The sequence below is a fragment of the Canis aureus genome, chromosome 7 (assembly GCF_053574225.1).
Source record: "Canis aureus isolate CA01 chromosome 7, VMU_Caureus_v.1.0, whole genome shotgun sequence".
In the NCBI taxonomy this organism is placed as follows: Eukaryota; Metazoa; Chordata; class Mammalia; order Carnivora; family Canidae; genus Canis; species Canis aureus.
In genome coordinates, this window is record NC_135617.1 from 32,159,031 (window position 1) to 32,181,882 (window position 22,852).

At 34.9% G+C, this 22,852-nt stretch overlaps 1 protein-coding gene and 1 long non-coding RNA gene across 12 annotated transcripts in view; one reads left to right on the forward strand and one right to left on the reverse strand.

Moving 5' to 3' along the window:
- Nucleotides 1-3,388, forward strand: part of LCA5 (lebercilin LCA5) — an 83,791-nt gene extending 80,403 nt beyond the window's left edge. For 10 of the 11 annotated variants that reach the window (XM_077903294.1, XM_077903289.1, XM_077903293.1 and 7 more), the window contains one exon: nucleotides 603-3,388. In XM_077903294.1, the coding sequence (XP_077759420.1) occupies nucleotides 603-1,465 (863 nt within the window). In that variant the 3' untranslated portion in view covers nucleotides 1,466-3,388. The remainder of the gene's footprint in view (nucleotides 1-602) is intronic. The other variant, XM_077903297.1, reaches the window with a different exon arrangement.
- The window catches only part of LOC144317223 (uncharacterized), a 34,892-nt gene extending 12,343 nt beyond the window's left edge, over nucleotides 1-22,549 (reverse strand). The window contains exons 1-2 of the long non-coding RNA XR_013383170.1: nucleotides 22,456-22,549; nucleotides 17,628-17,708 (exon numbers count right to left, since the gene is read on the reverse strand). This is a non-coding gene — a long non-coding RNA (uncharacterized LOC144317223). The remainder of the gene's footprint in view (nucleotides 1-17,627; nucleotides 17,709-22,455) is intronic.
- Nucleotides 22,550-22,852: the final 303 nt, after the last annotated feature.

A 22,852-nucleotide genomic window follows, 5' to 3' on the forward strand; every position in this document is an offset into this window, starting at 1 on the left:
GTTTTATTAGTTGACACAGTATTGTCCTTTATAGATATGATTATGAATTGCATTTAGTTCTCCTATCTCTTTAGTCTTCTTTAAATATTTCATGAGATTAACACTTTTGAAGAATAAAGACCCACTTTAAAAAATAGAATATTCCTTATTTGAGGTTTATCTGAAGTGTTTTTTTTTTATCTAAAGTGTTCTGATATCCAACTTAATGTATCTTCACTCAGAATACTATATAAGAGATGTTGTATTCTTCTCAGTGTATGCATCCAAAGGTTCAATTTAAGTTTGAACTAAACTCCCATCCATCAATCACCTTCCATTCAGTGTAAAGCACTTATATTAAGTATAAAAAATAGAGAACCTTCTTCCTCACCTCTACACTGGAGATAAAATTTGTTCTATAAATGTGAATTTTAAATGCAATACACATTAAGTATATTTTCTGAATTCCAGAATATAAAGTGTAGCAGTGAAATTCATGGTGTTCATTCTCACTGTACTAATAACTAAATTAGATACACCATTTTGTAAAAGATAAGAATTGAGTTTTCCTACTTAAAAATATCTGCTGTAAAATCCCCTTTTTAAAATTTGATTTCATACAGAGTGGAAAAGAGAAGAACCTGCTAAAAGGCAAAAAGAGAAGATCTCTTTGCTGGAGAGAGAAGAAAAGCCCACATTGGAAACTGGAAGATACCAAATGGAAATGTACCAAATTCAGAATATTGATAAATTGGAAGAAGACAAAGAAGAAAGGCTGAAGAGAGAAATGCTACTTGCTAAACTGAATGAAATCAACAGAGAACTCCAAGATTCGAGGAATACAAAATGCCTTCCTCTGCCATTGCTACCTGATTTGGAATCAAAACTGCCCTCCCCAGAGAGAACCCCCAAAACGTACATGTCCTCTGAATCCTCGGAAAGAATATATAATGGGCATCATTTGCAAGACATCAGCCTTTTCACTACAAAAGGAGATGTTCAGAATCTGGGAAATATTAGAAGCCCAGACTCTCCAAATGAACTTGCATTTGGCAGTTATGTGCCTTCATTTGCAAAAACATCAGGGAAGTCAAATCCATTTAGCCAAAAGAGTGGCCTTTTAGATGTCCAAAGAAACAATATAGAGAAACTTAGTAAAGACAGCGTAGATTTAATTACAAGAAGAGAGAAAAAAGCTAATCTGATGGAACAGCTATTTGGTGCCAGTGGCAGCTGCACCATTTCCTCTAAAAGCAGTGACCCAAATTCTTTGGCTACCAGCAAAGGAGACTTTGACCCTCTAAATTTTCTTCCTGGGGATAAGAGCAGCAGGGATAGAGAACATGATGAAGATGATGACTTTTTCCTCAGTGAAGGAAGAAGTTTTAATCCAGGTAGACACCGATTAAAACATGCAAACAGTAAACCAGCAGTAAAAGCAGTAGAAACTGTAGAAGATGAAATTGAAGAAGTAGCCTTGAGATGACTGACTACAGTATACATTTTTTCCAATTGTAAATATTAAAGTATTTTAATACAATATTTATTATAAACCTTTAGAATTTTTAATATTAAAAAGTCCTTATTAAGGAATGACTTTTAATAGATACAGTGTAAATGAAAAGAAGTAGATTATATCATACCACATCTAGTTTGCCAAGAATGAAGGAGACTCTTTTGAATGAAACCAAAAATAGAGATGTATCTTACTTGGTTTTGACTTTTTATTTACAAATAGTTTTTTAACCTCTTAATCACCTCTATAGGAAGTTTTACTCCAATGGAGTTCATATTTATTTTCTATTTTTATCCCTATTTATTTACTTAGTTTTTGGTCATGTCCTCACTGAGCTAAATATAGTCTTTCCCAATTGGGAGTGGAAATTAAAGGCGAGATGCTCTGGGTTGGGAAGCATAGTTCTCAGATGGTGGAGCATTGGTGCTACTTAGGATTCCTGTCCTCTGTGGACGGGACAGGGATCCCTTTCTTACAGAGCAAAGCTTAGCTACTCTTAAGTGGAAGCAGTGACAACATAGGGATTTCCCACTTAAGAGGTGCACTAAATGGCTTACCTACAACTGTGCTAACATATTAGGTTGAATTCAGAAGACATTCGTCTGTTTGCATGGATAATTCTCTCATGACTCCCAGAGGCTTGGGTACAGTGTAATCAGTAATCCTTTTCCTCCTTCTATATTCTATAGCTCAGTGACTGGGTATGAGATTTCATACCCAAATACATGAAATTAAAGAAATTTCATCCTATTTAATACAGAAAGATTTTTCAACTCAATTATGTTTCCAGTGTAATCCTTAACTTGGAAATTATATACTTTTAAGGTTGAAACTTACTGTCAAAACCAACGATACTGATAATGTAATACTGTTGGGTTGATAGGACTAATTTTAAAGCAACCTTTGGTTAAAAATGTTTTTTGAGATGGGTTCTGCCTTGTTGGATGTTTTCTATTGAAATGCATTGGTCTTTTGCTGTTTGTAGCTTACTTCAGCTGCAGAGGAGTTGATGACTTTGGATTATGCTGGGTATGATTGGTCTTTAAGAAGCAGTAATATACCACCCATGGAGAAAACGCTGTTAAAATGAAGAGTGGTGGAAACAGTGTGTCAGGAAAAGTATTAAAAAATGTAGATTGACACTTGCTCTAAAATGAGCTTTTTTCCCTAGAAAAATTTAGTATGTTTTCACTAATATGATTTTTGATGCCAAGCATATATACTGATGAGGGGACCAGAGTTACTGTTTTATTTTGAGTTCTTATGAATGCTTATTATTGAATATAATTTCATAACTATTTGGCAAGACTTACATGGATAGGTCTCTAATGAAAAGATATGCTATCTTTCATCTTCTAAATTGTGTTACTGTCATTTATTGGGAACTGAATCTCCCAAAAGTGCTAAACTACATTAAAAAATTGTTTTAGCAAAGAGATTTTTATGTCTGATATAAATAAGCTTTTAGTATGTTGCAAATCATTCTAATATATGTAAACCGCAATATTGTAATGCAGTTCTTGATAAAATATTATGTAATGTTAATTTTGTTCATAGCTGCTAATTTTTCTGCCAAAAGTATTCTAATTTAAAAGCCGTTCAGTAAAATTTTATATTCAAGTCATTTTAATTAGTCTCTTGCTTTTTCTCTACATAATGTTTTTGTCTCTTTCACCAAATATAATAAGACAGAATTATTAAAATTAAACCTAAAATTAAGTTATAGACTTAGAAGCATTATGGTGTTAGGCATTAAAATTAGAGATTAAAATGTACAGAACAGGTTTTTCTTTATGAACAAACCTCAGAGTAAATCTTTTTTTTCTAATTGTCAAGTTAAATTTGTTATTTGTACTCAGAACTCAGTTTTAACTAATAAAATCTCAAAACACACTATGGCTCTTTGTTTGAATGATACCTCAGGTAATTTAGGAAATTCATGGTAGAAACAGGACCTGCATAGTTAATTTTTATTTCATTATTCTTTTTTTTTTCCTGTCCAGTATTTTTAATTGAAGTAGATGAATTTGCCCTAAATCAGGTTAGACAGTATGCTAGTCTTATCAGATAATTATAGTTTTAATTAATCCTTTCACCCTTAATAGCTATCCTAATGGCATATATTGCTCATAATATAAAAAAGGTGGGGGTAAGGAGGATTAAATTGAATCATAAAATAAACTTACTTCATGGCTGACTCACTGTTTTTCTGATATTCCTCTCCATCTCCTATCAGACATACTCACCTTCTGGCAGCCCTGATTGGGTGTTAGTTGGATACAGCATGCAGATCTGCTTGATGAAAAGGGGAAGGGAAATGTGTGTTACCAGTAACAATGTGGGATTTTTAGGATTAAAAAGGGAACTATAAATTGTCAAGAAAAGATCTGCCTTTAAAGCTTTATCCTTTCTGCACAACAAATGCCCCTTTCACATTAAAGTCACCTTTTATATCATTTGAAAGTGCTCTCTTTTTTAGTAAAGAGCATGCAGTCATTCATTAACTGGGTGCCCTGCAAGTAGTAGGTGCCAGGAGAGTAAGATAACCCTGCCCTTGCTCTCACTGTGAATGCAGAGCACAGTAAGCCAGGCTGCACACATTTCCATCTCTGCCCTCCTACCCACTCTCTGAATGTCCTTGGGTTTGCTCAGCTGTTACTGCTCTTGTTTAATACTTTTTAAAGTAGTTATGAAGGATGAATGAAATACTTAGGTTAATGCTTGGCAGGATGCCTGGCACATTATAAGTGCTCAGTAAACATTAGCTGTTCTCATAGCTTATTGAGGTTCTTTTATGGTATAATTGAAAAATAGGTATGTACATATATAGACACTACACTTTGCACAAGATAAAAAAAAACCCTAAATTATCATGAAACATCTAAATATATTGTGCCTCTTAGATCTGCACTTAATACTGAATAAAGCAAAGAAAGTTCTAACTGTGCAGTAAGCCTCACAGCAAAAATGAAATTCAGAAAACACAGGACTTTTATCGCATAATGTGATAATTTGTACCCCAGCTCTCCCACAATGTATATATCCTTAGATAAGCTACAAAACCTCTCTGCACCTTCTTTTCCTCCTCTATAGGATGGAACTAATGATAGTACCTACCTTATGGTGATTGCATAGATTAAATGAGGTGATACATGAAAAATAGAACTATAAAGGCTCAAATTGTTGCTGTTAATGTTTTGGAAATGCTATGGAGAAACAGGGAAGAGAAGGATATTTGTTGAGTGCCAGGCCTGGCAGTTGGTGTTTTTATGTATGTGCTTTAGCTCATTTAATCTTCATAAAGTTTTTTCTAAAGTAGATACTGTTAACCCATTTTATAGTTGGAGCTAGTAGACCGTAATATGAAAGTGATGGATACAGGTAATACACTACATCTAGTAGTCTCAATTTAAGAAGTCCAAAGAAATAAGATATTTTAGAAAAGAATTTTGCATTAGTACTCTTTAAGTGGTAATTGACAGAAACCCAAATCAAACCAGCTTAGACAGAAAATTATTTTTGGCTTGAATATAGAAAGCTCAAAAAAGTGTGGTTTGATCTGGAGGTTCAAATAATAGCTCTTACTCTGTCCACCTCTTGGCGTGGCTCTCTTCAGCTGGTACCCATATCAAAAAGATCTTTCCTATAGCTCTGGCAAAGGTCTGGTTGGCTAGTTTATGTTATATGTCTACCTATGGGGCTAGTGGCATTGTGGAGAAGGACAAAACTCTACTATCCCTCTTCATGGAATGATTATAACTTCTATGAAATGGGGGAGGCATTTTTCCATGATGAAGAAATTTTAGACATGAAAAATTTGTTTACAGTTACTGTGGATTTGGTTCTAGATCACCACGATAAGGTGAGTCAAATTAGTGTTTTGGTTTCCCAGTGTATATAAAAGTTAAAAAGTTAGATTTACATTATTGTCTATTAAGTGTGCAGTAGTGGCATTATACCTAAAAGCAGCATGCATACCTTAATTTAAAAATATTACGCACCACCACCACCAAAATGCTCACCATAATCTGAGCTTCCAGCAAGTTGCAATTTTTTTTCCCCCGCAGGTGGAGGTCTTGCCTCAATGTTAAGGGCTGCTGACTGATCAGGGTGAGGGTTGCTGAAGGTGGGGGTGGCTGTAGCAATTTCTTAAAATAAGACAACGGTGAAGTTTGCCAAATCGATGGACTCTTCCTTTCATGAATGATTTCTCTGAAGCATGTGATGCTGTTTGACAGCATTTTACACACAGTGGAGCTTTTCAAAATTAGAGGCAATCCTTTCAAACCCAGCCATGGCTTTATCGAGTTTACAGGATCTTCTAAATCCTTTGTTGTCATTTCAACAATCTTCACAGCATCTTCAGGATTAGATATTCATCCCAAGAAAACACTCTGCTTATCCATAAGCAGCAGCTCCTCATCCATTCAAGTTTGATCACAAGATTGCAGTAATGCAATCACATCTTCAGGCTCCATTCCTAGTTCTCCTGCTATTTCCACCACATCTTCACTTACTTCCTCCACTGAGGTCTTCAACCCCTCAACTTCTTCCAAATTCCTGTTCATGTTGATATTTTGAACTCTTCCCATGAATCACAAATGTTCTTAATGGCATCTAGAATGGTGAATCCTTACCCGAAGATTTGCAACTTACTTTGCCCAGATCCATCCGAGGAATCATTACCTATGGCAGTTACAGCCTTACAAAATGTATTTCCTAAATAAGATTTGATTGTCAAAATTACTCCTTGATCCATAGCTACAGAACAGATGCTGTGTTAGCAGGCATGAAAACAACATGAATATCACTGTACCTCACCAGAGTCCTGGGTGACCTGATGTGCCGTCAATGAGCAGTAGTATAGTCTTGAATCACTATGTTGTACACCTGAAATTTATGTAATGTGTGTCAGCTATACTTTGATAAAAAAATCACTGATTAAAGATCACCATACAAATAAAATGAAAAGGGTTAAGATATTAACAAGAATCATTAAAATGTGACACAAATGAAGTGAGCAAATGCTATTGGAAAAACGATACCAACTTGTTCAATGCAGGGTTGCAACACACCTTCGAATTCTAAAAAATGAAAAAAAAATTTAAAATGTATTTGTGAAGTGCAATAAAGTGAAGCACAATAAAATGAGGTATGCCTGTATTTTCCAATTAAAAATGTTTAAATTAATGACTATTACGAAAAAACATTGAAAAGCTCTTAATGGAACAAGCATTAGTTACTCGAAACACCTTATTCCTAGGAACAAGCTATTTTTGTAATATCATTACAACCATAGGGTTGCACTATGAAATTCATTTTGTTATTGAAGGGTGAACTGTTCCATCATTATGTAAGATAAGTATGCAAGACATTTAAAAAACACTTTGGTGTTCACAGAAAAGTTCCAGATATATATTTTTTCATACTAAAATATCTGTATATAAGGGAACATATTCTATCTCAAGCTAGAATAAAAAATTAGAAATGGGTAGCCAGAATAAAGTAGAAAACTGGCTTTTCAGTCAGAGGTTAGTTTGGAGTTTGCCACTTACTAATTACAACTTTGGTCAAATATCTAATTTTTCTTAAGGTTCCTCAGATGTGAAACAGGGCTGATCATATTTTACAAAGCTAATGTGAGGATTAAATGAAATGATGTTTTGAGAGAAGAGAATTGATAAAAATAGACATGTCAGTGGCAGGAGAGTGTTACCTATTCAGCATTTTCTTTTGTTTCTGCATCACCCCAAACTTTTTTTTAAACAACAGAATCAAGGTGGTATTTTAAGAACTATGTTATTTTACCCTATAACCCAGCATCTTGAAGTCATCTTGTCTTTATGGACCTTTGCAGAAGTTGTCTTCCACAGAAGACACTTTGCTGCTTCCATGAAGAGGCAACCCGTGGGAGAACCAGTTTTACACACATAGTTTTACTTCTCCAGCTGTTTCCATGGGTAACAGAAATCAGGAGCCCATACTGTGCTCTAAAGGCAGAGTATTAGAATTCAGGAAGAAGTCTCTCTGCTAGTATAGCTGGGGGATGCCATGAATAGCATAGTCAAAGGCAGCTGCCTTTCTTCTCTCTTTAACTGACCTGAATATCAAATTTCAAAATTTTTGTCCCAGTTAATATGTGTTTTGGTGAGGCCTACTTTTTCACACTATCTGTAACAGGACATCACAGACTTCAGTGATACTGAAAATCATAGATACTGAAAACTTCTGGTTACACCTAGAAACGAGTTTTATTGCAATGTTTTTTTTTTTCTTCTACAAGAACTACCCTCCAAATCTTAAATTTAGCTTCAGTGTTTGTTTCTAATATTAGTGAAATCTGTAAAATTTACTCTCCTAAGCACTTAGAGAAGAGCTCCTTCAAGTAATCACAAATCTCTATGCTCTGTATCCAAAATATTTTTCAGTAGAGAAATAGAATTAGTAGAACCAAAGAACATATGCTAGGAAAATCTGTTAATATTATCACCTCAAACATTATCACTGAAGTCCAGAATCAATGGGGCCCATAACTCTGAAGTCTAGTTTTAAACAATTTTGCTTTATACTTTAGGCATTCTCAAAGTGTGTCTTCTCCCCACCCCCAAGCCTCATCAGTGTCCCCTGAGAACTTGTTAGAAATGCCAATTCTCTGGATCCACCCCAGACCTCCTAAATCAGAAACTGGAGGTAAGGCAGTCTGTATTTGTACAAGTCTTCCAGAGATCCTGATGGACTCAAGTTTGAGAACCAGTGCTCTATGCTAACACTAGTCGGTAGTGGTTGGGGGCATTCCTATTTAGATTGGCTACCTGCATGGTTTTGCAAATTGAAATTTAGCATAGCTTGGGATCACAGGGTGCATGTACAGTATATGAACTCACCTTTGCCCCCTCACACTCTATGTTCTGGGTTAGAAACAAACCACTGTCTCTTTTTATGGCCGTAACAGTTATGGTCTGTAACTGTCAGTTTTCTGTGGTAAATATATCAGAAGAGTTAAACTAGTCAGGAAAAAGGAATGCTATTGGAACACCCAATATCAAAAAGATTGGGTAGTTCCTATGTCATTCCTCTATCATAGTCTATAAAACCCAAGTTTCCAGAAATACCTTCAAATTGTTGTCCTACAGCACTCCTTGAAGAAGTAATCAATGTGGTTTAAATTTGACATTCTTTGTAGAACATGCATTGTGGCATAGCAACAAATTTATTAAATTTAAATGTTTAGCTTTTTCAAAGTATGTGTGTGTTGTATGTTTGTGTACTTAATGGTCCAGGCAAGCATATTCTGTGTTTGAGGTTTAAGAAATATTAAAAATAAATGAAATTAGCCTACAAACAGGGAATATGTTAAATAAAAGAAAAATAGAACTAAGTATTCAAATTTCTCATGTGTCCACGTTTTGCATCTGTGAAGACTGATATATATATATCAGTCTTGCTTATATATATATATATATAAGCAAGAATTTAGATATACATCCCAGAGGTAGTGTTTACTCACAAATGAAGTAGGTCATGTTTTCATGATTTTGGATATTATATGCTATATAAAGTCTCCATCTGTCTTTCTCTAGCTTCCTTGACTTGTCTATTATGAAAAAAACCCCACCTCAACAGAGATAGACCTGTTGCTGTATAATCTGTTATAAACAGATATAGATATAAACAGATAAAGATGGTGCCAAGTATTGGACCAGGTAAAATAGTGGTGGTAGTGATGATAAGGTAGGGGGAGTGGTAGTTGAAGGAAGTGGTGGTAATGAAATTAGCTATATTCCCAAATGTGTTCTCCGGAGAAACATATTTTTCTAGGGCTCAGGTCCCCTAAAATGCATTGCCACTAGAAAATGAACATTTGGATGGCCACTTAAAATGTACTGGGGTTACAACTTTTAAATATATTCTTAAAGCTGTGATTTTCCCAATGTAATATTGGTCCTGGACTAGCAATCTCAGAGTAATCAATATATTGGCTCTGACACTTCTACAGCAATGATAATTTTACCAATTTCATTTCTACTATATTGATAAACATGTTCCAAGTAAAAAGTTCTCCTTTAATTATGAAATTCCTTCCTTATGCTCCTTCACCAGTTCTCATTTTCAGCTGTGACTTAATTTCTGTTTCTGTTTTTAAGTATTTTTTTAACTACAAAGTTTGATAGAGCCAGCAGCATAATTAAATCAGTGTATATTGTCAGTTGGGTCTTTCCTGAGCTGCTGAAAGGTTGCTAGGATACTCTCTTAAAGATACAATTCTCTTGATTAATTGCAAAACCTGGATTGCCCAAGTAACATTTTTATTAATTCATAAGAATACAGGTCAGGATTGCATTTAAATTTATAGCAAGATGAGTGCTATATATCTCTGGATGCTTTTAGCTTTACAGAAATGTGTTTAGGTACACTTATAAAGAATGTGTTTTGAATAACAATTTAGTGGATGAGAATTAATCACATTTATTTAAGGGAGAGTATTCCTTTGTGTTGCACAATATATATGGGTTTGGAGCTGAAAGAATTCTGAATTTTAGATTGCCACGAAGAAATACATCTCCATGGTGTCTGTAGTACTGCAGAAATCCTATTGTAGTTATTATGATTATTGGTGTGTTCAATCCCAAAATTTCATATAAATTATGATCATTGTTTCTTGCTGATTTAATAAAATAAAATCAAGAAACTTATAAAGAAAAACAACTTCATCTACACTAGTTTGATGTGATATAGCCAGTTGTCTCAAAGGTTAAGGATGAGCAAATGGCTTTAAATGGTTGGCATTCTTCCAACAATTGTTTTGTAGCTAGTAAGTGAAAATAACTGTGACTGAACCTACTCAACTGTCAGTCATCCAGTTCATGTATCCATTCATTTAAAAAGAGTTTATGGAGCTTCTATTCTATATGATGCCCTTTACTAGAAGTCAAAAGTGGATTTTTAGATGACATGAGATTTTATATTTTGGACGAGCAACTTCTATACTAATATGGAAGCTAGATTACACCATTCAAAGAACTGCAGATAATAAATAAAAGAGAATGTGTAAATAACCAGAAAACAACTAACAAAATGGCCCTAAGTACATACCTATTAATAATTACTTTAAATGTAAATGGTCTAAATGCTCCACTCTACAGATAGAATGGAGGAATGGATAAAAAGACCCAATGATGGTACTTATAAGAGATTCACTTTAGTCCTAAAGAATGTGTCTTTGTACAGAAAAAAAAAGTGAAAGTATGGAAAAAGATATTCCATACAAATGGAAGCAAAAACAAATGCCAGGATAGCAATACTTAGACAAAATAGAATTTAAAACAAAGACAATAATAAGACACAAAGAAGGGCATTACATAGTGATAAAGGAATAAATCCAACAGGATGATATACAATGGTAAATGTCTGTGTACCCAACACCAAAGTACCTAAATACATAAAGCACGTTTTAACAGACACAAAGGGAGACAGTGACAGCAATACAATAATAGGAGAGGACTTTAACACCCCACTTACATCAATGTATAGATAATCCAAGTAGAAAATAAGTAAACAGTGTTTTGAAAGACACATTAGACCAGATGGACATAAAAGAGATAGAACATTCCATCAAAACAGCAGAATACACATTCTTTTCAAGTTCACATGGAATATTCTCCAGGATAGATTACATGTTAGGCCACAAAACAAGACTTAATAACTTTAAGAAGATTGAAAGCATATCATGCATCTTTTCCAACCACAATGATATGAAACTAGAAATCAATTATAAGAAAAAAACTGAAAAAAAAAAAACACAAACAAATGGAGGCTACACAACATGCTGCTAAACAGCCAATGAATCAATGAAGAAATCAAAGAGGATATTAAAAACACAGAGACAAATGAAAATGAAAACAATGTTCTAAAATCTTTGGGATGCAGTAAAAGCAGTCATAAGACAGAGGTTTATAGCAGTAAAGGCCTGCCTCAAGAGACAAGAAAAATCTCAGAGAAACATTTAACCCTTATACCTAAAGGATTATAAAAAGAACAAAGCCCAAAGTTAATAGAGGGGAGGGGGAGAAACGTTAATGAAGATCAGAGTAGAAATAAATGAAATGAGACTAAAAAAAAAAAAATACAGAAAAAATCAAGGAAAGCAAGAGCTGATTTTTTGAAAAGATAAAATTGATAAACCTTTAGCCAGGCTCATCAAGAAATATAAGAGAGGACCCAAATAAATAAAATCAGAAATTAAAGAGGAGAAGTAACAACTTAAATCACAAAAATACAAAGGATTATAAGAGATTACTACAAAAAAATTATATAGCAGTAAGTTGGACAACCTAAAAGAAATGGATAAATCCTTAAAAAGCTACAATCTTCAAAAACTGAATCAGGAAAAATAGAAAATCTGAACAGACCAATTACAAATGACAAAACTGAATCAGTAATGAAAAACTCCTAAGAAACAAAAACCCCAGACCAGATGGATTCACAGGTGAATTATACCAAACATCCTCTTCAAACTAATCCAAAAAATAAAAGAAAGCTTCCAAATACATCAGTGAATCCTCAGTAATTCTCAATGAAGTATTAGCAAACTTAATTTAATAATACATTAAAAAAAATTAAAAAAAAATACATTAAAAAGATCATTCATTAGAAACAAATGGAATTTATTCCAGGAATGCAAAGATGGTTCAATATCCACAAATTAATTAATGTTATAAAGTACATCAATAAAACAAAGGATAAAAATCATATGATCATCTCAATAGATGTGGAAAAATCATTTGACAAAATTCAACATCTGTTCATGATAAAACTTTCAACAAAGTGTGTCTAGAGGGAACATACCTCAAGATTGTAAGACTATATATGACAAACCCAAAGCTATCATACTCAATGGGGAACAAAGGAGAACCTTTCCTCTAAGATCAGGAATAAAATGAAGATGTTCACTCACCACCATTATTCAACATAGCACTGGAAGTCCTTGCCACAGCAATCAGACAACAGAAAGAAGATATAAGAGTCATTCATGTTGCTAAGGAAGAAGTTAAACTGTTACTATTTGCAGATGACATGTTACCATACATAGAAAACTCTAAAGACTCCACCAAAAAACTATTACAGGTTATAAATGAATATATAAAGTTGCAGACTACAAAATTAATACCCAGAAATCATTAGTGAAAGATTTGTACTCTGAAAACTATAAAACATTACTGAAAGATAATCCATCCTCATGTATTGAAAAAACTAATATTGTTAAAATGTCCATACTACCTAAAGTAATCTAAAGATTCAATGCAATCCCATCAAAATATCAATATTATTTTTTTACAAAACTAGACTAATACTAAAATTTGTAGTATTAGTATTAGGAACCACAAAAGACTCCAAGCAGCCAAAGAAATCTTGAGAAAGAAGAACAAAGCTGAAGTTATCACAATTCTAGATTTCAAGATATATTATAAAGCTGTAGTCATTAAAATAGTATGGTAATGGCACAAAAATAGACACATAGATCAACAGAATAGAAAGCCCAGAAATAAACTCACTTATATGATTGATTAATCTATGACAAAGGGGGCAAAAATATACAATGAGGAAAAGATAGTCTCTTTAATAAATGGTACTAAGAAAATTGAACAGTTACATACAAAAGAATGAAACTGGACCACTTTTTTTTTTACACCATACACAAAAGGATTGGAGACCTGAAACCATCAAACTCCTAAAAGAGAACATCAACAGTAATTTCTTTGATGTTGGCCATAGCAATATTTTTTTCAGATATATTTCCTCAGGCAAAGGGAGCAAAAATAAAAAACTATTGGAACTGCACCAGAAAGAAAAGTTTTGCACAGTGAAGAAAACTATCAACAAAACTAAAAGGCAACCTACTGAATGGGAGAAGATATTCACAAATGATATATTTGATAAGTAGTTAATACCCAAAATATACAAATAATTTACACACCTGAACAAAAGAAAACAAATAATCTGATTAATTTTTTTTTCCAAAGAAGGTATAAAGACAGCCAGCAGACACATGAGAAGATGCTCATCATTAATCATTGGAGAAATGCAAATCAAAACCACAATGAGATATCATCTTACACCTGTTAGAATGGTAAAATAAAAAAGATAAGAAGTAACAAGTGTTGGCAAAAATGTTGGGAAAAAGGACACCTTGTGCACTGTGGCAGGAATGTAAATTAGTGCAGTCACTGTGAAAAACAATATGGAGTTTTCTCAAAAATTTTAAAATAGAAATACTGTATGATCCAGTAATTCCACCACTGGGTAAACAAAAACATCAATTAGATAAGATAGATGCACCTCTATGTTCACTGCAGCATCATTTACAATAGTCAAGATATGGAAAAAACCCAAGTTTCACATTGTACATAAATAATGGACTATTAACTATAAAAAAGAATGAAATCCTGCCATTTGTGACAACATGAATGTACCTAGACTATTTCATGCTAAGTGAAATGTCAGAGAAAGATAAATACTACAGGATTTCATTTATATGTGAAACCTAAAAAGCAAGTAAACAAAATAAAAAGCAGAAAAAGACTCATAAAAACAGACAACAAACTAGTGGTTGCCAGAGAGAAGAGAGGTGTGGGAATCTGTAAAATGTGTGAGGGGCAGGGAACACAGGCTTCCAGCTGTGGAATTGAATAAATCACAGGGATGGAAGGTACAGCATGGGGAATAGAATCAATGGTATTTTAACAGTGTTGTGGGGTGACAGATGGTGAGCATAGCAAAACCTATAAACTTGTTGAATCATCATGTATACCTGAAACTAACATAACTGTATCAACTATACTTCAATTAGAAAAAAAAAAAAAGAATGAAAAAAAAGTGATGTTACCAAATGGTAAGGTAGCTTCCTCCTGACTTTGCTCCTTCTCATAAGAACAAGTAACTACTCATGGACAAGACACCATGGAGACAATCCAAGAACACAGGACTGAGGCTGAAGCACTCATCCCTGCCCCCAACAGAAACCAAGGCAGACTGCATTAGAAAGGTAAGAGGAACAGCTGTTCTTTGTCCAGGCTGCCACAGCACCATGCCTACAGTTCCTCCAGTGGGAGGAGAGAGCCCAGTAAGTACATCCAGGACCCTTGGCATCTTGGCATTTTGGATCACTTTGTGTGAGCTCCTATGCTGGTTTTGCTTCATGGAGACTGCAGGGTCATCTGCTGGGCTTAATCACTGAAAATCTAATTATGATGAAGAAGTGGTGAGGGGTTTCCTTTTTTTTTTTTTTTGAGGGGCTTCTAATAACCAGCACTCAGATCATGAAAGAGAGTTCCTACCAGCACAGCCCAACTGGTAATCCCAACTAGCAGTTCTGCTTATCTGCATACTAAGAGTAGGGGGCAGTCTGACCAGACAACTCAGTGGGGTGCGAGTCTGCCTAATTTGGGTCCCCAAACAAGGATTTTTGCCCTGTAGATTGGTCTTCTAACACGCAGCAGAGGTACTGAGTCATAGCCCTATCTGCTGTGGATTATGGCTCCCAGCTTTCCCTACTAGAAAGTCTGTTCAGGAAAATTTAGAGGAGTTTCTGGAGTGGGCCTTCCTAGTCCTCTAAGGTAAGGGGTGTTATATAACTTCTCTTGCGGCACCTGGACAGGGAAATAATTTGTAACTCCATCTACTGGCAATAGGTGGATTCAGCCTTCAGCACCCTGACCAGGGAAACTTACCAAACCACACACTAGTAAGTTGTGTAGCCCATCCAACAGCCCTGCTTATAGTAACATTTGAATAGAAAGAACAGCCTGTTACTTCCCTGCCTGCAGAATAAAACCAATGCCTTCACCAGACCAGGGTATTTGATGCACACTCTTGCTCTATTTGGGGCCCCAAACAAGGAGTTGTGCAGACCCTGGGTCCTGACCTGCTGCCCTGCCTATTGCTGAGTATAAAGTCAGGCCTAACTGTCTAGTAATCCTGATCAAAGAGTCTAGACAATAACCTAGCCTATCCTACAACATCACTTGGGTAGGAAATCAAGCCAGCAGTCCTATCCAGCTGTTCTCAGCCAGTGGCATGTCCCACCACCCCTGACCTCAGAGAGCAAACTGTTGCTTTGTCCCAATTAGATCCTGATAGCAGGTCCCACCTGCCCAAGGACATTACCAGGAGACATGTCCAGAAACCCAAACCAAACTGACTGTGGAAGAACTGTCTCTACCAACGTGAACCTATGAAGTCTGGAAGAGGCGACCACTTATCCAAATCCACAGATACTAACATAGAAATCAAGGATCATGAAACATCAGGTAAATATAACACCACAAAAGGAAACTCATAACTTTTAATAACTGAACCTAATGAAGTAGAGATCTATGGACTGTGACAAAGAATTGAGAATAATCCTCTTTAAAAAGTTTAGTGAACTACAAGAGGACACAGAAAATGAAACGTAAATTAGGAAAACAATGCATATATAAAGTGAGAAGTTCAACAAAAAACAAAAAAACATTAAAAAAAAAAACCACACAATTCCCAGAGCTGTAAAATACAATAACTGAACTGAATAATTCAATACAGAGCTTCAAAGGCAGATTTGACCCTGCAGAAGAAAGAATCAGGGACCTGGAAGATAAGACTTTTGAAATTACCCAGAGGAGTCAAAAGAAAAAAAGAATGAAAAAAAAAAAGAAGAATGCCTGTAGGAATTATAGGGCATAATAAAAAGAAAATCCACATTACAGAAGGAAAAGAGAAAGGGACAGAAAATATATTTGAGGCAATAATGGCTGTAAACTCAAAGAATTAAAAACAGAGCTATCATATGATTCAGTAATTCCACTTCTAGGAATGTATTAGGAGGAAACAACACTAACCTGAAATGATATCTGCATCTCCATGTTTATAGCAGCATTATTTACGATAACCAAGATATAGAAACAACCAAGTGTTAACATGGACAGATAAAGAAATTGTGGTGTATATGCACAATGGAATGTTATTCTGCCATAAAATGAGGAAATCTTGCCATTTATGAAAATGGAACAAAAAAAAAAAAGAAAATGGACCTAAAGTTCATTATGTCAAGTCAAATAAGTCAGACAAAGAAAGACAAATCCTGTATGATCTTATTTATGTCTGGAATCTATAAAAAAAAAAAAAAACCTTCAGAAGAAGTGATCAGATCTGTGGTTACCAGAGACAGGTGTTGGGGTGGGTAGAGGAATTGGAAAAAGTGGGTGAAAAGGCAAAAACTTCCACTTACAAGATAAATAAGAACTTGGGTGTAATATACATAATGACTATAGTTAACACTGCTGAATGATATGTAGGAAAATTAAGAGAATAAATCCTAAGAGTTCTTATTATGGGAAAACATTATTTTTTTTCTTCTTCTTCTCCTTCTTCTTCTTTTTCTTTTCTTCTTCTTCTTCTTCTTCTTCTTCTTCTTCTTCTTCTTCTTCTTCTTCTTCTTCTTTCTTCTTCTTCTCCTTCTCCTTCTCCTTCTTCCTCCTCCTCCTCCTCCTTCTCCTTCTCCTCCTTCTTCTTCTTCATGTATCTTTATGAGATAATGGATGCTCACTAAACTTATTACAGTAATTAATTTATAGGAAGTGTAAGTTAAACTGTTATGCTATACATCTTAGATTTTATAATGACATAGGCCAATTATATCTCAATAAAATAGGAAAAATGAAATGAGAGGGTCAATGAAAATATGCTATAGATAAAATTGTAGTTATTCAGGAGAGGGAATTGGTAAGTGCTTGGTTATCAATTAGATATGGGAGAATGGGGAACAAGAAGAGGCTGAGGAAGTGCCAGTGATAGACTTCTTAATGAAGACAGCAGATCTGGGAGGTGATTGATGATATGAGTAGCTCTTCATAAGCCTATTGAGTTTGTTGTGGGATGTCCATAGGATATACCTAGCCAAAAATAGAAAGATCTACATCAGGGATAATGACTTAGGACTCAGTCACATTTGTATGGAATTTGTAGCCATGGATCTGCACAGGGTTACTCAGTGTGTAGAAAAAAGGTGTAAATGGAAATAAATCGATAATAGCAGAGATGATCATGTCAGTTTTCCTAAAGATCATGTCTTACTTGTAATTCTGAGTTTCATAAATACCTGAAATATACCATTGATGGAAGTTGCTGGGCCTTTCTGCCTTTTTTCTTCTCTTCAAATCCCTCAAGGTAAGCAATGTATCTTTAAAAAAAATTGGAGAGGCTATCAATTTTTAAACATTTTTAAGAAGAAATAAGCTCTTTGAGGAAATAGACCATACAGATAAGCAAAAGAACATAAAATTGACCTCTAGTTCTATCACTCATTTGAAAAACCAATGTGTGTGTGTGTGTGTGTGTGTGTCTATTTTGGGACTTTGTATCTTATTCTAATAATCTGTCTTTTCCCACATCAGTATCACAGATCCTACTGCTACATCCTTTTTAAAAAAATTAAACATTTTGCCCAGGTAGTACATTACATGGTTCAAATAACAAATGATATAAAAAGGTATATAATAAATTATTATTCCTTTCCTTGTCCCTAACCAGTTACACATGCACTCATGAAAACCCTTCCAGAATTTATGCCAATGTAAGCAATATGAATTCTTATTCTTCCTCTTTTGTAAATGAAAGGTATACACTATTGTGTACCTTGATTTATTTTACATTCAATATATATCTATGGCAATTATGATGGCTAGTTTTACATGTGAACTTGGCTATCTATAATACCCAGTTATTTAATCAAACACCAATCAGACCACCACATGAAGATGGAGATAGATAACGAAGTGAAGGCTACAAATTAAGGAATGGAAAGAGTTGCTGGAAAATACCAGAAGCTAGAAGAAAAGCATGGAACATATGATTTCTAGGACACTCCAAGGGAATATGGTGCTGCCAACACCTTGATTTCAGACTTCCTTCTCCAGAACAGTAGAAGGATAAATTTCTGTTGTTTTAAAGCCATCCAGCTTGTGATGAGCTGTTATAGCAGCCCTGAAAAACTAATACAATGACCTTTTCATATCATTACACAGAAAGTATCTTCACTTAAAAGAAAATAGCTTCATGTTATTCCATTATTACGGATATCCAAAATTAATTTACCAGTCCTCTATTGATTGACATATGGGTTGCTTCCAGTCTTGGCTATTACAAACAATGCTTTGTTGAATGACTTTGTATATCAATTTCACATATATCTAAGCATATCTGTAGGACAAATTCCCAGCAGTAGAATTGATGGGCCAGAAGGTATACCATTTGTTATTTTGGCAGATACTACAATATTATCCTCCATGGTTTTAACCAATTTATACATACATAAGCATTACAAGTGCCTGTTTTGCCCTTCTGATAGATACCTCAACATAGTGTTCATTTGTGATTTCCCTTATTAGGTGTGGGATCGTTTTAAAAGCCATTTACATTTCTGAACTGCCTGTTCATATTCATTTCCCATTTTTCTGTTAGGTTATTAATCTTTATTTCTAAGATTTATTTTTACATTGGAGAGATTAGCCCTTTATCTGTTATATGACTTAGAAACATTTCTTTCCAATTTGTCACTGTCTTTTGATTTTGCTTATTGTATGTGTGTACATGGGTGGGTTTTTTTTTTTTTTTTGGTGTTTTTATTTTTACCATGTATAGTTTATTTTTTTATTTTTTATTTTTTTGTTTTGTTTATGATAGTCACAGAGAGAGAGAGAGAGAGAGAGGCAGAGACACAGGCAGAGGGAGAAGCAGGCTCCATGCACCGGGATTCGATCCCAGGTCTCCAGGATCGCGCTCTGGGCCAAAGGCAGGCGCTAAACTGCTGTGCCACCCAGGGTTCCCAATATAGTTTATTTTTATGCAGAATTTAGCAGTCACTTATTTTGAATCAGTAGAGGGCTATAAAAGCATTCTCCTTTATTTCATTGTAACAATTCTTTTAGTTTCATTTTCTGTAGAATTTATACAGAAATTGTTTATACTGTGAGATACAATCTCAACTTAATTTTTTCCAAATGGCTATCCAATTGTCCTAACACTATTAAAGGTCCATCTTTAAGCTTTCATTTGGAATTCCACCTTTATTACATATGAAATTATGTGTTACATATATATGAATTATATATATATATATATATGTAATATGCATTTAGACTTATTTCTGAAAATTCTATTGTGGTTTTTTTGTTGCCTACTTATGGGCTAATATTACACTGTTTTAATTTTTGAAACTATAAAATAAATATATCTAGTGGCATATCTAGTGGTACTAGGCCTCTTCATGACACATCTCATGTTTTTCAGTTTTTCTTGATATTTTTTGCCTTCTAAATTTTAGAATTTTACCCTGTTTTAGCAGTTTTTAAAATTTCTTTGACTAAGTGGTTAGTTTTCTTTGCACATGCATATGCCTATGTGTATTTTTTTGATACTAAGAAAGGTTTAAGATTTCTTCTAGTATCTAATACCCTTAGTCCTCTACTACTTTGAAGAGTACCTATTAATTCTCTATTCAGCAGAATTAAAAATTAGCATGTTTCTTTCCCCTTACCTCTCTTCACCAACAGATTTTAGTTGATAATATTACTTCTTACTCTTTATATTGTTAAATATCATTATATTTCTCCTTCTTGGATTGTCAGCTTTAAATGATATCTTTTAACTCCAAACTATTACAGCTGAAGAAACTAATATACTTACTATAGCTCCTATTTCTCCTTTTTATTCCCATGTTTTATTGGTTTTATAATTCTCATAATATCAGGACATAAAACATTTTTACTCTGTTCTGATACCCTATTAGACCTTTGCTTTACTCTTAATTCTGTAGTTAAATGTATTCGGCACTCATAGGCATCCTTTTGTGGTGATGTTTCTAATCATCTCTCAGTTAAGTGAAGTTCATTTCAACACAGTGGGGTTCTCATTGCCATCTGATTGGTGAATTGGGTTCCAGATACCATCCCAAGGCGAGCTTTCCAGGACCATGCTTGACTTATAAGAGCTTATGTACAAGGAGTTTATTTGAGAAGTGATACCAGGAAATGGGAATGAGAGACCAGGGAAACTGAATTAGGGAAAGGAGGGAAATCTAATTCATAGGTACATCAACATAAGTTGATGATCCTTAATGAGTGGTCTTTGATCCCATAAGGATATTCTAAGGACTATACTAAATATGTCAGAGCATTGTATCCTTAAGGGACAAAAGGAAGAAGTATTTCTTATTTCTCCATTGACTCCCATCTCCATTGGTTGAGGGCCTTAACCTCCCCTACTTCCTTTTTTTTTTTTTTTTTAGATTTTATTTATTTATTCATGAGAGACACAGAAAGAGAGAGAAGCAGAGACACAGGCAGAGGGAGAAGCAGGCTCCATGCAGGGAGCTCCATGTGAGACTCACTCCCCAGACTGTGGGATCACACTCTGAGATGAAGGCAGATGCTCAACCACTGAGCTACCCAAGCGTCCTCCTCCCCTACCTCCTGATAGAGAATCCATGAGTACTGAGAATGCCTCAACCATGAGATACGCTGCTTTGTGCGCAAAATAAGTTGAAATCTGTTTGGAAATATTAGCTACAAATGCAGATGGAATCAGAGGTGAGACCAAGTAGGATATGAGGTACAAAAGAGGCATCTGATATAATTTAACTTTCTGAAACTGATTTTTATGTCTTTGACTAGAAAGTTAGGATTATTTAATATCTTTTTAAAAATATCTTTAATCTATTTTAAGTTTTATCTTACTGTTGCTTTGTATTGTTATTTCCAGTTTTATTTTTATAGTCAGAGAATATGGCAGGTAGAATTGTCACTTTTCTTTTTCCTAGAGAGAGAGAGCACCTGCATATGTGTGAACAAATGCAAGCCAGGGAGGGGCAGAGGGAGAAGGACCAAGAGAATTCTAAGCCGGCTCCACACCCAGTGAGGAGCCTGAGGTGGGGCTCAATCTCATGACACTGAGATCATGACCTGAGCTGAAGTCAAGAGTCAGACACTTAACTGACTGAGCCACCCAGGTGCCCTAGAATTGACAGTTTTTAAATTTTTATTGAGGTTCTACATGAAGCTTAATATATAATCAAATTTTGTGGATTTTTTTCCATGAATATATGAAAAGAAGGCTTATTCTCTCCTAGAGCACAAATTTCAGTGTATCTTTTCATTAAACTCTTATTTGTTCAAATTTTCCATCTCCTATCTCTTTGTTCTTTTTTTTAAGTTTTTTTAAAAAATATTTATTAATGAGAAACACACACACACACACACAGAGGCAGAGATGCAGGCAGAGAGAGATGCAGGCTCCATGCGGGGAGCTTGACGTGGGACTCAATCTGTGGTCTCCAGGATCAGGCCCCGGGCTGAAGGCAGCGCTAAACCACTGAGCCACCCAGGCTGCCCCTGTTCTTTTGTTCTAAGAATTAAAAGAGAATGTTTAAGTCTCCCTTTTGGAATGTGGTTTTTGTCAATTTCTTCTTATATATTGCTTTAATGTATTTTCATTAAAGTTAATGGCCTCCATTTTGGAGGTTTGGAGGGTGTAATTACCCACAGCTCTCTCCTTTCCAGTTTATAAACTATTGAGAAGATATTCAGAAATCAGATTGGAATGAAATATTAGCTTCATTGCATGCTAAATTGCATTGGAGGATTAAGTTTAGATTTCTAGCCAAAATTGACAACTTACTCACTTTATTTAGTTATAAGCAGGGTAGCTAGGATAGGAAAAGGCAGTAGCCCCAAACTTTCTAAGTAGCGGGGGTAGGGACAACAATGGGGTTAGAAGAGCATCCTAGGGATTGTATTATGAAATCATGTCTGAATAGCAAGCACACTGTTTTACTGTTAATTCTAGTGGCTTGGATGGGGAAGACTGAATTTCTCTGAAGTCACACATTAACGGCATTCTATGTTTCAGGGAGGTTTCCATATGGAACTCACTTAAAGTAGGTGGCTCTAAGAGAGCATGCCAAAGAGAGGAGACGACGAATGCACAATGATCCTTTACTGATTTCGCTGATCCAGTGTCATCTCTGTGGAAGGAACATAAGAGAGCTGTAAGGGATGCACATCTGGAGGCTTGGGACTTAATTCTGAGAGGTTGGGGAGTTTCTATTTCAAGGGAGGCAGGCACTCAGAGAAGGAAAAAATGGTTTCTTTCTCCTTTGACAGTAGTGTGTAATTTTTTGCATCATTAAAATCTCCTTTTTATAATGTAAATCTTATTTAAATTCAATTAATTAACATATAATGTAATATTGGTTTCAGAGGTGGAGGTCAGTGATTCATCAATCTTGTATAATACCCAGTGCTCATTACATCACATGCCCTCCTTTAT